Source organism: Myxine glutinosa, unplaced genomic scaffold (genome assembly GCF_964187855.1).
Source record: "Myxine glutinosa unplaced genomic scaffold, kmMyxGlut1.1 SCAFFOLD_1696, whole genome shotgun sequence".
In the NCBI taxonomy this organism is placed as follows: Eukaryota; Metazoa; Chordata; class Myxini; order Myxiniformes; family Myxinidae; genus Myxine; species Myxine glutinosa.
In genome coordinates, this window is record NW_027617791.1 from 79,112 (window position 1) to 97,000 (window position 17,889).

The 17,889-nt window shown below is 53.2% G+C and overlaps 1 protein-coding gene across 1 annotated transcript in view; it reads right to left on the reverse strand.

The window, feature by feature from the left end:
• LOC137418416 (uncharacterized) overlaps positions 1-5,978 on the reverse strand; it is a 76,753-nt gene extending 70,775 nt beyond the window's left edge. Inside the window, exon 1 of the mRNA XM_078769213.1 lies at positions 5,960-5,978. Coding sequence (XP_078625339.1) covers positions 5,960-5,968 — 9 coding nt within the window. The 5' untranslated portion in view covers positions 5,969-5,978. The remainder of the gene's footprint in view (positions 1-5,959) is intronic.
• Between the last annotated feature and the right edge of the window lie 11,911 nt (positions 5,979-17,889).

Here is a 17,889-nt window from a genome sequence, read left to right on the forward strand (position 1 = left end):
TCTCCTGGAGGTCCGAGCGCTGGTGAGCTGCGGACCAGGGACTGGTAGCGTCGGGCACGAATTCGCCCGGGACGCGTAGCGTCTGGCCGTAGACAAGCCCGGCGGTGGACGCCCGGAGGTCCTCCTTGGGGGCCGTGCGGAGGCCCAAAAGGACCCACGGCAGCCGGTCGGCCCAACCGCCGTCCTGAAGGCCAGCCATGAGCGCGGCCTTCATGGAGCGGTGGAATCGCTCGCACAACCCGTTGGCTTGGGGGTGGTAGGCCGTAGTACGGTGGAGCTTGACCCCCAGGTTGCGGGCGACCGCGCCCCACAGCTCGGAGGTGAACTGCGGTCCGCGGTCCGATGAGATGTGCGCCGAAGCGGGCGACCCAGGTGGCGATGAAAGCCTGCGCCACGTCGGCGGTGGTGGTGGAGACGAGGGGAACGGCCTCCGGCCACCTGGTGGTCCTGTCCACCATGGTGAGCAGGTGTGTGAAACCCCGTGATGGGGGGAGGGGCCCACCAGGTCCACGTTGACGTGGTCGAAACGTCGTTCGGGCACGGTGAAAGGTGCCAGCGGGGCCTGGGTGTGTCGGTGGACCTTGGCCTGTTGGCAGGCTGTGCAGGTGCTGGTCCAATCGCGGACGTCCCGTCGAAGGCCGTGCCAGAAGAATCGCGCCGACACCAGCTTCTGGGAAGCTTTCCGGCCCGGGTGGGAAAGGCCGTGGAGGGAGGCGAAGATGCGGCGTTGCCAGGTAACGGGCACGATGGGGCGAGGCTGGCCTTGGGAGATGTCGCAGAGCAGGACAGTGTCCGCGAAGGGGATGTCCGCCAGGCGGAGGCCCGTGTCCGCCGCTCGGAGGGCTTGCACCATGGTGTCGGTGGTTTGGTCCGCCGCCATAAGCGCGAAGTCCACGCCGAGGTGGACCGCGTTCGCGCTGGCCCGAGAAAGACAGTCGGCCACGGCGTTGTCTTTGCCGGCGACGTGCCGGATGTCCATGGTAAACTCCGACACGGCGGAGAGGTGGCGCTGTTGGCGGGCCGACCACGGCTCCGTGACCTTGGCCATTGCGTAAACCAACGGCTTGTGGTCGACGAACGCCGTGAAGGGTCGGCCCTCCAGGAGGTGGCGGAAATGGCGAACGGCCAGGTGTAGACTGAGGAGCTCACGGTCAAACGTGCTATATTTGAGCTCGTTCGGCCGGATTTGCCGGCTGAAAAAAGCGAGTGGCTGCCAAACCCCGTTCACCCATTGCTCATGTACGGCGCCCACCGCGTAGTCGGAGGCATCCGTGGTGAGGGCGATGGGAGCGTTGAGCACCGGGTGAGCGAGCAGTGTTGTGTCGGTGAGGGCCCGCTTTGAGCTTTTAAAGGCCGCTTCCATTGCTGCGGACCAGACGACGTCGTGCTCGGCCGGCTTGCCCCGGAGGGCTTCGTAGAGGGGCCGCATGAGTTGAGCAGCGCGGGGCACGAAGCGGTGATAGAAATTCACCATTCCCAAGAATTCCTGCAGGGCCTTTATGGAGCGGGGACGCGGAAACGTGGTGATGGCCTCGACCTTGGTTGGCAGCGGCACGGCCCCGTTCTTGGTGATGTGGTGGCCCAAAAAATCAACGGCTGTCGTGCCGAAGTGGCATTTGGCCGGGTTGACGATGAGGCCGTGCTCGCTGAGGCGCCCGAACAGTGTTCGGAGGTGGAGGAGGTACTCGGCCCGGGACGTGCTGGCGACGAGGATGTCGTCCAGGTAAACGAAGAGGAACGGCAGGTCGCGCAGCACACCGTCCATCAAGTGCTGGAGCGCCTGAGCCGCGTTCTTGAGGCCAAACGGCATTCACAGGAATTCGAATAAGCCGAACGGCGTGATGACGGCCGTTTTTGGGACGTCAGCCGCCCTGACAGGTACCTGGTGATATCCCCGTATTAAATCGATCTTTGAAAAAATGACCCATCCTGCCAAACGGGCGGAGAAGTCTTGGAAGTGCGGGATCGGATACCTGTCGGGGGTGGTAGCGTCGTTAAGGCGGCGGTAGTCGCCATATGGGCGCCAGCCGCCCCCTGGTTTTGGGACGATGTGTAGTGGCGAAGCCCACGCGCTATCGGAGCGCCGCACGATGCCGAGGTGTTCCAAAGCGTCGAACTCGGCTTTGGCCACGGCGAGCTTGGCTGGGTCGAGGCGGCGGGCTCTGGTGTAGACCGGCGGGCCTGTGATTGGTATGTGGTGCTCGATCCCATGTCGTACTGCGACAGCCGAAAACGCTCGGCCGCGTGAGGGCCGGGAACTCCGTGAGCAGGCGAGCAAACTCGTTCGCCGCCGGGAGGGCGCATGCCAGCTCGGTCGGAGCGGAGCTGCTCAATGTGCATGCCAGGGAGCTGAAGGTCTCAGCGTTGATGAGGCGATGCCGTTGGACGTCCACCAGCAGTCCGTGTGCGCAGAGGAAGTCGGCGCCTAGCAGAGCCATGGGCACGCTTGCGGTTACAAAAGTCCAATTAAAGCGTTGGCCGCCGAAGCAGAGGGTGACGTTGCGCGGGCCGAAGGAGCGGATGGCCGATCCGTTGGCCGCAACCAAGGAGGGGCCGCAAACCGCGGACTGCCTGTCCTGATCGGAGGCGGGTATGACGCTCAGTTGGGTGCCGGTGTCACACAGGAAGCGCCGTCCGGACGCTTTGTCCGTGATGAAAAGTAAGTTGCCCGTGTGGCCGGCGCTCATGGCTGGTAATGAACGCCGGCCCGGCCGTTTCCCGGCTTGCCGAAGGTGCACGGGGGTCGGCATGTCCGGGCCTTCTGTCCGAACCTGGCATGATAACACCACGCCTGGTCAGGTGGAGGCTCCGGTCGTCGTGCTGGAGGTGATCGGCGCGGCATAGCGGCCGCCAATTGCGTCGGCAGTTCGGTCGTCGACCGTGCCGGATGCTCGGGCGCCATGGGCGTTGCTTCGGACGGCGGTGGGCTCCAGGTCGCTGCTCCAATGCGTTGGCCTGCCGCGGAGATCTTGTCGGCTTCCCTGGTGAGGGCGCGGGGATCCGTGATCGTCGTGCTTGCCAGGGCGAGGCGTACCGGGCTAGGCAGCTGACAGAGGAACAGCTCCCGGAACCGGAATGCCGGAGAGTGCTCGCCGAGCAGCGAAAGCATGTAGTCCATTCGCTCGGACGGGCGCGTGTCGCCGAGCTCGGGCAGGTCGAGCAGGCGCCGTGTGCGTTCCGCTGATGAGAGGGCGAAAGCGTCAAGGAGCTTTTTAATCACGTCGTATTTGTCAGCGGCTGGCGGGCGCTCGAGGAGGCTCAGGGCGCGGGCCACGGTGGCTGAGCCGAGTGCTGCTACCACATGGTGGAAGCGGGTGTCGTCGGCCGTGATGCCTCGCAGGGCTAACAGGGAGTCCGCCTGGGCGAACCAAACCGCTGCGTGAGCCTCCCAGAAGGTAGGCAGTTTGAGGGCAACTGCCGTGTCCATGTCGGGTCACCAATGTAGGAGCTATGCTCCAACGTAAATTGAAAGAATGGACGCGACAAAAAGCTGGAATTCGTCCGAGTTTCTTTATTGTGTCAAATCAACTCGGGTACTCTGAAAAGCCCATTTATCGGGCAGCAATATATATACACATTATCCCGGAGCGTTTGCCCGGGAAAGGCGAGAGGGGGCGTGCCCGGGCGTCCCGGACGAGGCCTGGCAAGTCGAGAGCGGGCATGCCCGGGCATCCTGGGCGAGCCCGGCATGGTGATCGCTCCGCGTCCTCGGTAGGTGCAAGGCGATTGTGTATACCCAGCGGTAGCCGCTATAGTACTATGATTGTCATGGGGCCTGCAAGGCTAACCCCTGTTCTAGCGAGGAAAAATGGCCTTAAAACGATCATTCATTCATTCAGTTAAGGTTTGTTAACTCTTTTTCAACTACGTGATTAAAAAATACTTTGAAAAACTTTGTACGTAATAAATTATATAAGTGGACTAACTATGGAATACAATATTTATTAATAACATTTGGTTTTAGGAGTGGAGAGGAGAGTGAGGAGTGGAGAGGAGAGTGAGGAGTGGAGATGAGAGTGAGGGGTGGAGAGGAGAGTGAGGTGAAGAGGAGAGTGAGGGGTTGAGAGGAGATTGAGGGGTGGAGACGAGAGTGAGGGGTTGAGAAAAGTGGGGGTGGGGAGAGGAGAAGAGTGGGGAAGGGTGGATATCACAATCCCTCCAGTTAAATCACAATCACAATCTCTTCAATCCCACTCCTCCATCCAGGTCTTTAAAACAGCTGTTTTCTCCACCATCTCTTATCTTCCCCCATCCAAATACCAACTTCTTTCCTGGAAGTCCGAGCAGTGTCCATGTGTTTTATAACTCTCGAACCCTCTCCCCTCCCCTTCCCATGCCTCCTCCCCCCAAGCCCTCTCCTTCCCACAGATCTCCCGATGTCCCTGTTCTCTGCTGTTGTACTTGTGTGCTTCCCTCTCCCTCCCATCTTGTCTCCCGCTCCCTTTATTATATGTTTTGTGTGTCCGTTTTTTTTTGGTGATTGATGTTAGCTCTTACACGAGCCTCGATCTTGTATACAAGAAAAAAGGAGTGAGGAGAGGAGTGAGAGGTGGAGAGGAATGAGGAGGAACGGAGAGGAATGAGGTGGAATGGAGAGGAATGAGGAGGAACGGAGAGGAATGAGGAGGAACGGAGAGGAATGAGGAGGAACGGAGAGGAATGAGGAGGAACGGAGAGGAGGGGTTGGAGAGGAGTGGGGTTGGAGAGGAATGAGGTGGGGTTGGAGAGGAATGAGGTGGGGTTGGAGAGGAGTGAGGTGGGGTTGGAGAGGAGTGAGGTGGGGTTGGAGAGGAGTGAGGTAGAGGAATGAGGAGGAGGTTGGAGAGGAGTGAGGCGAGGTGGGGTTGGAGAGCCCAGGTCAAAAATCCTATAGAAACCAATAGTAGGACATCTCTATGGGTCTCTATTAGATTCTAAAGGAACCAGTAGAGTTTCCAGTAGAAACCCAACCAGATTCAATTGAAACCAATATAAACCATTAGATGCAACTGGTCTGAAACCAATAGGAACCTTTAAATTCAACTGGTCCTGTAGAAACCATTAGTTAACTGGTCTGAAAAACATGCATCGACCAACCAAAATACTTTAATTATATTTTGTTATAAAATATAAACAAATGAAAAACACATATCCAGGACCTAGATAGCACAGGTGGCAGAGCACTGGTGTGGTTCACCAGAAGACCTCGGTTCAATTCCCAGTCTCGGCATGTAATTTCCCCACATAGGTCTATTTTGGTTATGTTCAATCCTGTCCATTTATATATTGGTCTCCTACTGTTTTTTTTTATTGGTATTCTCTACTGGTCCAGTATTTCACTTTCCTTATTAAAACCAGTAGATCCTACTGGTTCATTTTTCTATGGGATTTGTCCTATTAGTTTTCTATAGGATTTTCGATCTTGGAGGAGCGAGGAGACGGGTTGGAGAGGAGTGAGGAGGAGAAGGAGGGAAGAGTGAAGCCACAAATTTAATTTTAAATGACTTGGGGGGGGCCTTGAAACGTGTGTGTGTGTGTGTGTGTGTGTGTGTGTGTGTGTGTGTGTGTGTGTGTGTGTGTGTGTGTGTGTGTGTGTGTGTGTGTGTGTGTGTGTGTGTGTACGATCGAGGAGAACCGAGACCCGCACATTCCATGGAGTTTGTTGCAATCACGGTCAGTTAGTTCACATGACATCTTCATGAAGGGTTCGAACTACAATTGTTTGTCCAATGCATATCGATTTAATTTTAAAAACCTGATGCTATAATTGCTGTGTGGACATAAAGAAAAAAAAGGAGGGATCTGATGGACAATACATCGCCTAAAGGCCACGGGGTTAACGACAAGGTGATTATTATTCTACCGAATTAATTAACTGATAAACATGGAACGCTCAATGTCAATCTCGACGACAATACTACTTATAAGGTGATTAATAATAATGATGATGCCATTTCATACGATTCAACTATAAACTCACCAACTTCATCCTGAAGAGATCCGAGGGTAACACGGAAGTAAAGTTCCCCTCTTCTTCTTCTTTCTTTGTTGATGTTGAAAATAATTCCGTTGTGAGACCGCGAGGCTCTATATACGCCACGTTCCAAAAACAATGTCACTATATATACCGTACGTCATGGGAAATAGCCAACATGGACCGTGAGCAGAATTTGCAATAAATGTCTGAAAACGAATATCATTGCGAGAAAGGGAAAGGGGTGCGACTTGAACTTTTCAGATTTCATCGAGATAGACAACCATATAAGACCAATAGCTGGCCAGCCAAGGGACGTCAAAACTTTTGATGGCATGGCGTGTTAAAAGCAGTCATCCATGCTTAATTAACTCTACATGTGATGGGGATAAAGATGTGACCGGATGACATCTCAGTTTTGACCTTAAAGGTCATTTTTAGGTCATAAAGGTCACGTGAGGTCAAATAAGTAATATTTATCTGTTTTTTGCAATATATTTGGGACGAAAACAATTGAGGCCCCAAACGAGGAGAGATTCGATAGGCTGTTGTTGTTGTTGTTGTTGTTGTTGTTGTTGTGTGTTGTATTGTAATGGGCTTTTTTCAATCGATTTGCATAATCATAGATACAAAGCATCATGGGAAAATTCAACATGGCTGCCAATTGAGGTATTAAAAAAGTCGCTCTAAAGTAGAGTAATGCAGTGTTTTTTTTCTCTAACTTCTATACCATTCAATATTTTAATATGAAACTTCACAACTCTATAGCTCAACACCTGCTTCCATTCCAAATCTGATCTGCATAAGAATCTATGCAAAGGATCATGGGAAATTTAAAGGGCAACCATATAGCATCCTCAGAGCTCGTGTTTGTGTTGTTCGTGGTCATTGTTGGCAATACAGGATAGCCATACACTTACAGAATATGGCATTCTAATGTTGATCCTTTGGTCAATCGTACTAATAGGTCATTCTAAGAGTCTTTTTGGGATCTTTAAGTGTCTGTATGGCAACTGACAGAAGAAAAAGATGAAACATCGTTATCACATAGCTGGTCATATCAGATACAAGTTACATTGTCATATTTGCAAATCATCGGGCATATATTTCAATTCTTGTAATATTTCCCTGGTAGATCCACATGTTGATGGTTTCCCACAAATCTTAAAGCATCAGTAGCATATCTAATTGCCAGAAATAGTGCTTTAACTACAGAATTAAAGAATGTAGCTAAAGGAACAAGAATCATCACTCTGTCCCGTCCTCCATCCCTGATATCTTTTCTGAGATCAACTATCGAACTAGAGAATTTACACGAGTCAATCTATTGTCCTGCAGGGTTGCTACAGTCCTCCATCACAACCACAAGCAGGAGTGCATCTCAAGTTTTTCATGAAGCAACTACACCTTGCAGGGCCACATTTCGCCTCGCAACCAACGTGATCAATTCCAGACATGCATCTGGTACAGAAGGAAGTCTCTGCCATACAACTTGAAGGGCACCATCGTCAGCTGCTGTCCATGCCTCTGTGCTAACAGTGTCCTGGATCTCCATTAATTCCTTGTCGGCCTGTAGCCAGATTTTCGCCTGGTGATTAACTCTAGTGATATGAAGATATAGAGCATCCTTGGTCGGTGGAAGTTTCTCCAGGTCCTTCTTGCCCTTTGTAAAGAGATTGTATCTAACTTTATCAATATCCTCCTCGCCAGCTGAACCATACAGCTGGCAGACAAACTTCTCGGTTTCAGTATCTGCCCCACCACGACCGACACCGCTCAAAAGACCAGGCTCTCTTTGAAATAGTTTCCAGCAGGTCTTCTTTCCATATCCAATGAAGGAGGAGGTCGTATCGCAACCTGTTAACGCATGAAATCCAATGATGTTATCTTTCACATTTCGTGGCAAGTTATTGGTGATGAGATGTACTGGGTAGCACTGTCTGCTCTTGGCTGTACCTGAAACCATCCATACCTCTGCAGTCTGATCAGCAAGGAGATGTAGCAGCATCACAAAAACATCGGTATCTGAACAGATGACAATGACTCTCTTGTAGTCACAGTTTACAGCCTCGTGTGCATGCAGAATCAATCTCGTGTCAGCCTCTTCATGATTGGCATGGAGACGAATGTCATCTCTCCTCGCTGACTTAGCATCTGTCGGGTCCGTAACTCCGCCGGCTGTCACAAGTTCCCATGGCTGAGGCAATTCACGTCCTCTTTCATCCAGAAATTCAGACAAGAATCTGGCAAGGTCAGCTTTGTTATCATTCATAGCTATGAACTGGTCCCATTCCACAGGGAGTGGCACATGTGGACCGTCAATCATCATTCGTATGGGTGTTTTCTTCCCAACACGCTTCTTTCGTGTGAATGCCTTGTTAGAGCTGGTGCCCAAATACCTGTCGAATACAACGTCCACTCAAGTTGTGTGATCTCCAAAGTGGCGTACCACTGATTTGACGAAAACATCTGCATATTCACCAAACGTTTTACATCCATGTGGCTTGCCTAGTTGCTGAATAAGAGCATGTCCGTCAATACAAATGCAGGTCTGAAGATTTGAGTTCGGTACTTCCTTGGGAGCCTGAACATTTTCTGTTAGCAGACTGACAAGCGCAGATTTTGGAGTCGAGTTCATTTCGCCGCCTACTTTTGCCAGTGCAGGTGGGACAGAAGAAAGTTCGTGTTTTAAAATGAGTTCCATCTCTATGTTTCTTCCAGTGGCAGCAGCGTTCAAGAGACGTTGGAATCATTTCCTGTCAGCTTTGATGATTTTTTTCTCACTCTCCTGTCCAGACGTGGTGGCTTTATACAGGATAGCGAAGGTCTTTGACTTGTGCTTTTTGATAGGATTGTGGAAAGGAACAGTTTTCTCAATCAGTCGCTGTGTCACATTGGAGGTAACTTGTTGTATTCCTCCGTTCTCGGCTGTGAGAAGATCGGTTACAACTTCTTGGGATGCAGTGTCTTTAGTCGCCAAAGACACCATAGGGACAGAACAGTCACTTTTGTCATCGTCAACGGTAGTATCTCCAGTATTGCAGTCAATCCTGAATACGTTGAATCTCTTGAGCTGTTGAACCAATTTTTCAACATCATCACCATCACGACGCATTCGTGAAGGGAGCGCGTCCGTACGGGTGAATACAGCCTCATCTTCGTCCTCTTCCATGTCAAGCATACGTCTTGTGTCAAGCGATATTCGTGAGCGATGCGACCAGGTCATAGAGAACTTGTCTCTTGCCTGATCATTGCATGTGATGCCGATGATACCGTTCTGAACTTTACAAGTTCTGTTCATCCACTCTGTAGCTTGATCCGGTGGGATTTGGTTGAAGAGTCTCTTATCCCGTTTGACCACGAAATTACCGGCAACGAAATCTGCATATATCTCTGGTGCAGTCGTCGGAAGTTCCCTCATGTCTATCAAGTAGATGGGACCCCCACCTGGTGTAGTTAGTGTGGTCGTAGATGGTGAGCCATGGTAGCATTGCTGCAAATGCTTCCAGGTGTAGATGCCAGTTTCCATCTCTCTCTGCCCTTATGAACTGCAGCAGAATTTCCACCATCCTCATGTATGACATCCACAGCGTGTAGTTTGGATTGTCAATTAACTGATTGCGCTTTGAGAACTACGTCTCTGGATGGGTTCAGTATGTGATGAAGTTGCAGCAACAGGAAGGTTAACAGGTCTGACACGCGATTCAAGTCGTTTTTTAAGCCTGTTGATCTGGCTCTCGGACGTAAATGTACTGTAACATACCTTGTGCCATTTCACTTCTTCTGCGAGAAAATTTGCTTCTGACACAATATCCAATCTATCTAGCACATCTAGATTGTTTGTATCATTAAGTTTTCTTCTCTGTGAAGCAACAATGAGAGTTCGGCGTTTGCCTTCGATAGACGCTGTCCGCAGATCGACAGATGTTGCTGTACATTCCTGGCAGAAGAAACAACGTGTGTCGTGCGATTGATTCTGGCTTTTGCGCTTAATCACAGCTACTGGATCCATAATCCTGATCTCTGTTCTGACGAGAAGCTGGTGAAATCTGCAACGAGAAGAGAAAATATCATTGTAAAGACTCTTCCACAAGAACATCTACGCAACATTCAATGTTATATAGTAAAACAGAGCAACACAAATCTGTGACAACACTGTGTGGCCGCAACTTCGAATTTCCCATGATCCTTTTCTCGCACTGTCAGGCAAATAGTCTCTGAATAGCCCAATAGTGTAAGCTACATAATTGACAAGTTTAATGTTCTTGGTTTGGGGAGTTTATGGGTTACAGAAAGACATGTTGTACATTACTCTACACCAGAGACAGGTTTGGCGACCATTTTGTGGACGCCATATTGAATTTTCCCATGATGCTTTTTACCTATGCATATGCAAATGACCTTATAATAAGCCCAATACAATGCGCTATCTAGTGCCAAAGTTTGAACAGGCAGGTATATTCCATTCGAGTTATTGCAAAATTTAGATACATTGTCCTTATTTGACCCCACGTGACCTTTGTGACCTCAGAAATGACCGTAAAAGTCAAATTTGAGAATGTCATCCGGTCACTTTCTAATCCCCACGCCATGTAGAGCAGATTGAACAAAGATGACTGCTTTTAACACGCCATGCCATCGAAACTTTTTCTAGCGCTCTTTTAGCTAGGTTGGCTGGTCCACTACAACCGCCCAACGTTGATCTGCGGAGCCTCAAATTTGACCACCTTCGTCAAAAAGCCACATTTTGACCATTTTCATGAACTCATACCAAAATCGAATTGCTTGTTATTGTTGCTTAACCAACTTCACCTACTTCTGTCAGAATCCGTCCACACCTTTTTGAAATATCATGCTATATACCCTTTTGGCCCCATCTCTCAATGGTGAAGAATACTTAAAAAAATTATAGGATCCGGATCCAGATCTTCACCAAAATTGAATCAATTCTTCCGAGACACACACCCAACCTGTCCACCAAGATTCGGTCAAATCCGTCAAAAACGTTTTGAGGTATCGTGCGAACAATCAAACAAGAATAAATCATGCAGAGCACGATACTTGCAAAATCCACCCCTCTCCCCCCACCAAAAATTCCAATTTTGTCCCAATCTCCCCCCCCCCCCCCCCCCAAAAGAGGTTGCCATTGATCCATCAAATTGTCCATTTCATTTAGATTAAAATTGACGATCTTGGTCAAAGCGTGTCAATCAATATGAAATGAAATATGAATGAATGGTCAATAGGATGAAAAGTGACGATTTTTCAGATGAAAATTGATGATTTTGGAAGTTTGACCTTGAGTTGATCTTTGAGCTTTTGACCTCAAAATAGTTGGTTTCCCAATTTAGTGACTCAATATACAAATGATGTTCCATTTTCAATTAAATCGGATTAAAAATGGCGATTTTAGAAATTTGACCTCCAGATGACTTTTGACCTCAAAATCAATAGGCTTTGCCTCTACTACTAGTGATGACCTCTACAACTTGGTGGAGTTTTATGACGATCGGTTTAGAATTGTGACCTGTAGGCCAGTGACAAACAGACAAACAAACAGACAGAATAACAAACGCAACCGACCAATATACTTGAAAAATCTTCGAAAAAACTTCGATTTTGCAAGTAACAGTCAGGGCTAAAAACATATATAACCTCGTCCATCACAGATGGTGGAGGTAACAACACAGGGAAGAAAACAAAACAGGTACAGGTAGACATGATCAGAGCCTCCGTTGGGCGCCCGCGAAGCCCGCAGCAGCATGCATATCTACCGGCTGCCAATCGCTTCACTGATGGGTTTAATCAAAGACTTCATTTCATGTTGCACTTCACAACCACATGACAAACCTATCTGTAAATCTCAATGAGGATGAAAAATACAGTGAAACACGTGAAAACTGGACCTTTCGTGGCAGAACTGGTTGTTGTTGGTGTTGTTGTTGTTGTTGTTTTTTGTGCTCCTTCCGTGTCCGTCACGCCTAATGTTTTAATGTTCAATGATGTATTAAACATTTGTAAATTATGTTCGTTAATGTCGTTAATGTTCTGAAAGCTTAAATGGTTCCTGTTACCACACATTAAACATCTTCATCCAATTCAGAAAGATAGACGGATTTAAAAAAATAGAAACCTGTATCTTTATGTTTAAACAGACATTGATTTTTTTGCAAGTATAATCAATCATTGGGGGACCAAGTCCATAAGAAACTTGGCCTCCTTTTGCTATTGGACATATTGTGGCGGACACAAAAGCCCACTGGCGTGGTGACATCATTCCACGCACCAAGTGGGCGGTGGCCACGCCCGAGGGGTAGGCGTGGCCTCATGATATACACCGGGCGACCAGCCCGGAGGAGTTCAGTGTTACAGTGTAGTCTTACAATAAAGACGTTTATATGTTACCGCTTGTCCGCTTCCTCCATGCTCAGAAGCAGCGCGCGTAACGCCGCGCTTTACTGGTGACCCTCGACGTTGGATCTGCCGGAGCGATCCTTCCACACGCGACGCCATCGCCATGGCCGACTTCGTCAAACTTCCGGAATTTTGGGAGGCTCAGGCCGAAGTCTGGTTCGTCCAGGCCGAAGCCCAATTTCTGCTTCGGCACCTCACCGGCGATGACACGCGCTATTGCCACGTCGTCGCCTCCCTCGGGCCCGGCACGGCCGCTCGAGTTGTGTCCGTCCTTCGCCACCCACCGGACGGCCACAAGTACGAGGCACTCAAGCGGCTACTCCTAGCCACGTTCAGCCTCACGGACGACGCACGGGCCGACCGCCTCCTGGATCTCCCCGAGCTCGGTGAGACGTGCCCGTCGGTCCGAATGGACCATATGCTGTCACTGTTGGGTGACGAAGCCCCCGGTTCGCTATTCCGGGCGCTTTTCCGTCGCCAACTTCCAGCGCAGGTTCGCCTCGCGTTGGCCGGGACCGGGCTAACGGAACCCCGAGCATTGGCGGCCGAGGCGGACAAGTACTTCGCCGCTTCAGACACGCGGGCGAGCGTTGGCGTGGCTGTCACGGCCTTCGACGCGGATGTTCCACAGCATCATCCTCTACAGCACGCTGAGGTTCAGCAGCATGCTGATACGCACCTCGTGAACGCCGCCACGCCCCGCCCACCGCCGCGGCGAAAACCGCCACCGCGGGGAAACCCGTCGACTCCACCGGCCTGGCGGAGCCAGCCGCGCTCCTCCAGCTCCACCACCTGGTGCTGGTTCCATGCCAAGTTCGGCCACGAAGCTCGGCGGTGTCATCCGCCGTGCTCCTTCAACGGGTCGGGAAACGCCCGGGCCGGCGCTCAATTGTGGCGATGAGCGCCGGCCGTTCGAGCAGCCTGCTGTTCATAACGGACACCTTCTCCGGGCGCCGTTACCTGTGCGACACGGGAGCACAGGTGAGTGTCATTCCCGCCGGCACGTCAGACAAGCACGCCGCGTGTGGGGGCCCCGCGCTGCTTGCCGCGAACGGGACGCCCATCCGTACGTACGGAAAACGCTGCCTCTCTCTGCGGTTTGGAGGGCAGGTTTTCCGATGGACGTTCGTCACCGCCGACGTGCCCATGGCACTGCTTGGCGCGGACTTCCTGTGCGCTAATGGGCTCCTGGTCGACGTCAAGCGCAGACGGCTTGTCCAGGCCGAGACGTTCAGCTCGCTCGCATGTGCGTTGCCCAGCTCAACGAGCGGCTTGTCAAGCGGCTTGCCGAACGATTCGGTTCCGGCCACGTTGGTCTGTACGCTTCCGGCAGCGGACGCATTCACCCGCCTCCTCGCCGGCTTCCCGGCCCTCACGCGGCCCACCTTCTCGGCGGGGGCCGTCAAGCACGGGGTGGCCCATCACATCCCCACCGTCGGGCCACCGGTCTACGCCCGGGCACGCCGCCTCGAGCCGACGAAGCTGGCGGTGGCAAAAGCGGCGTTCGCTACCCTGGAGCGACTCGGCATCGTTCGGCGCTCAGAGAGCGCTTGGGCGTCGCCGCTGCACATCGTGCCGAAGCCCGGCGGGGGATGGCGACCGTGCGGGGACTATCGCCGTCTCAATGACGCCACGACTCCCGACCGCTACCCCGTCCCCCACATTCAGGACTTTTCCGCCCGTTTGGCGGGCAGGTCCTTCTTCTCGAAGGTGGACCTCATACGCGGCTACCATCAGGTCCCCGTCAGGCCGGAGGACGTCCCGAAGACGGCGGTCATCACGCCATTCGGACTCTTCGAGTTCCTGCGCATGCCCTTCGGTCTGAAGAATGCGGCTCAGGCGTTCCAGCGACTGATGGACAGCGTCCTGCGCGACTTGGATTTTGTCTACGTCTACCTGGACGATATCCTCGTCGCCAGCGCTTCCCGCGAAGAGCACCTACGCCACCTCCGCACGCTCTTCGAACGCCTGGGCCAGCATGGCCTGATTGTGAACCCCGCAAAGTGCCGGTTCGGCGCCGCCACAATCGATTTTCTGGGGCACCGTGTCACCAGGCACGGAGCCGTCCCCCTGCCGGCCAAGGTGGAGGCGGTGAAGGGGTTTCCGTGCCCCCGCACGATCAGAGGGCTGCAGGAGTTCCTGGGCATGGTGAACTTTTACCATCGGTTCCTGCCCCGTATCGCCCAGCTCCTGCGCCCCCTGCACGAAGCTCTCCGAGGTAAGCCGGGCAAAGGCGACGTTACCTGGACCGAGCAGATGGACACGGCGTTCACGGGCGCGAAGCTCGCCTTGGCTAACGCCACCATGCTCGCGCACCCGGCGCCCGATGCACCGATCGCCCTCACCACCGATGCCTCGGACTACGCGGTGGGCGCGGTGCACGAGCAATGGGTGCGTGGAGCTTGGCAACCGCTGGCGTTCTTTAGCCGGCAGCTTCGCCCGCCCGAACGCCGTTACAGTACCTTCGACCGCGAGTTGCTCGGACTTCACTTGGCGGTCAGGCACTTCCGCCATCTGCTCGAGGGCCGGGCGTTCACTGCCTTCGTCGACCACAAGCCGCTGATCTTCGCGATGGGGAAGGTCACCGAGCCGTGGTCGGCCCGGCAGCAGCGTCACCTCTCGGCCGTGTCCGAGTACACGACGGACATCCAGCACGTCGCGGGGAAGGACAACCCGGTGGCGGATTGCCTTTCCCGGGCCGTCGCCCACGCAGTCCACCTCGGCATCGACTATGCCCGGATGGCAGCGGACCAGGCCGCTGACCCCGACGTCCAGGCCTTGCGGACCGCCGTCACAGGCCTCCGCCTCACCGAGGTGCCGTTCGACGGCGCGGGCGCGGCCCTCTTGTGCGACGTCTCCCTCGGGCGTCCTCGCCCCATTGTGCCCGCGGGCTGGCAGCGCCAGGTGTTTGACGCCATCCACGGCCTGTCCCACCCGGGCGCGAGGGCCTCCCAAAGGCTGATCGCCGACAAGTTCGTCTGGCATGGCCTCCGGAAGGCCGTCCGCGGCTGGGCCAGGACATGCCTCGCGTGCCAGCGCACCAAGGTGCACCGGCACACCCAGGCCCCGTTGGCCCCGTTCACGGTGCCGGAACGCCGGTTTGACCACGTCCACGTGGACCTGGTGGGACCTCTGCCCCCCTCGCGGGGTTTCACCCACGTCCTCACCATGGTGGACCGCACCACCCGGTGGCCGGAGGCCGTGCCCTTGGCGTCGACAACGGCGGCCGATGTCGCGCAGGCTTTCATCGCCACCTGGGTCGCCCGGTTCGGCGCCCCCTCAGACATCTCATCCGACCGCGGCCCCCAGTTCACCTCGGAGCTCTGGGGGGCGGTTGCGCAGGGGCTCAGGGTCCGGCTGCACCGAACCACGGCCGACCACCCCCAGGCTAACGGCCTGTGTGAGCGATTTCACCGCTCATTGAAGGCCGCGCTCCGGGCCACCCTCCGCGACGGCGGCTGGGTCGACAGGCTCCCCTGGGTCCTGCTGGGCCTCCGGACGGCGCCCAAGGAGGACCTGCGCGCATCCGCGGCGGAGTTGGTCTTCGGGCAACCGCTGCGGGTGCCGGGCGAGTTCCTCCCCGACTCCACGGCACCATGGTCCGCGGCACAGCAGCGCTCCGCTCTGCAAGAGACCGCCCAGAGGTTCGCCCCGGTGCCAACGGCATGCCACGGGCACCCACCGACGCACGTCGCCCCGGAGCTTCGCACGGCGGAGTACGTCTTCGTCCGCCACGATGCCCATCGGACACCACTGCGGCCCCCGTACGACGGGCCTTTCCGCGTGCTGGAGACCGGGGCGAAGCACTTCACCCTGGACATCGGCGGTACTCCTGACCGCGTTTCGGTAGACCGCCTCAAGCCGGCCCACCTCGATGTGGACCATCCACCGCCAGTGGCCCGACCCCTACGTCGGGGCCGCCCTCCTGCGGGCGGACCCCCGGCACCGCCCAGCCCCGCCGCCACGGCGCCCCCCGGTCCTGCACCCATCCCAGGGGCAGCCAGGGGCATCCCACCTGGTATCCCTGCACCCCGGACGCCGCCGATCGCCAGGGGGCGCTTCGGCCGGGTCATTCGTCTGCCCCACAAACTGGCCCTCCAGGTGCGCGGGAATTCTGGGGGGGCGCGTGTGGCGGACACAAAAGCCCACTGGCGTGGTGACATCATTCCACGCACCAAGTGGGCGGTGGCCACGCCCGAGGGGTAGGCGTGGCCTCATGATATACACCGGGCGACCAGCCCGGAGGAGTTCAGTGTTACAGTGTAGTCTTACAATAAAGACGTTTATATGTTACCGCTTGTCCGCTTCCTCCTTGCTCACAAGCAGCGCGCGTAACGCCGCGCTTTAATATTATTCTTTGCGCCAAATTTTGTGGAAGCTGCAGCGTCGGCACTGTTGCTTCGATCAACGATCAAGTTGAAACTTTCCAGGAATGTTGGGGCCAATGGGAATTGATGCCATCTTTTTTTCCAAATTTTGATTTTGCAATCACCATGGCAACTAGCTTATATTTAAGCTAAAACTGAAAAAATACTCTTCTCCGAAACCACAAATGCTATCGATTTGATTATTGTCATGTTATTATCGGCTACCCATGGTGCAAAAAAGTTGTATGACATGACGTCATTGATGAAGTTTTGTAGGAAACCACTTTTCGCACTTGTATTAGTGTGGAAAAACCACTTTTCGCACTTGTGTTGGGAGAGGAAACCACTTTTCGCATTTGTGTTAGTGTTGAAAAACAACTTTTCGCACTTGTGTTGGTAGAGGAAACCACTTTTCGCACTTGTGTTTGTGTTGAAAAACCACTTTTCGCACTTGTGTTTGCAAAGGAAACCACTTTTCGCACTTGTTTTGGTGTAGGAAACCACTTTTCGCACTTGTGTTGGTGCAGGAAACCACTTTTCGCACTTGTTAGTGTTGAAAAACCACTTTTCGCACTTGTGTTGGTGTAGGAAACCACTTTTCGCACTTGTGTTGGTGTAGGAAACCACTTTTCGCACTTGTGTTGGGGTAGGAAACCACTTTTCGCACTTGTGTTGGTGTTGAAAAACCACTTTTCGCACTTGTGTTGGTGTAGGAAACCACTTTTTGCACTTGAGTTAGTGTTGAAAAACCACTTTTCGCACTTGTGTTGTTGTTGGAAACCACTTTTCACACTTGTGTTGGTGTGGAAAAACCACTTTTTGCACTTGTGTTGGTGTTGAAAAAGCAATTTTCGCACTTGTGTTGGTGTAGGAACCACTTTTCGCACAAGTGTTGGTGCAGGAAAAACCACTTTTCGCTGTGGGAAACCACTTTTCGCACATGTGTTGGTGCAGGAAACTACTTTTCGCACTTGCGTTAGTGTTGAAAACCCACTTTTCGCACTTGTGTTGGTGTAGGAAACCAATTTTCGCACTTGTGTTGGGGTAGGAAACCACTTTTCGCACTTGTGTTGGTGTTGAAAAACCAGTTTTCGCACATGTGTTGGTGCAGGAAACTACTTTTCGCACTTGTGTTAGTGTTGAAAACCCACTTTT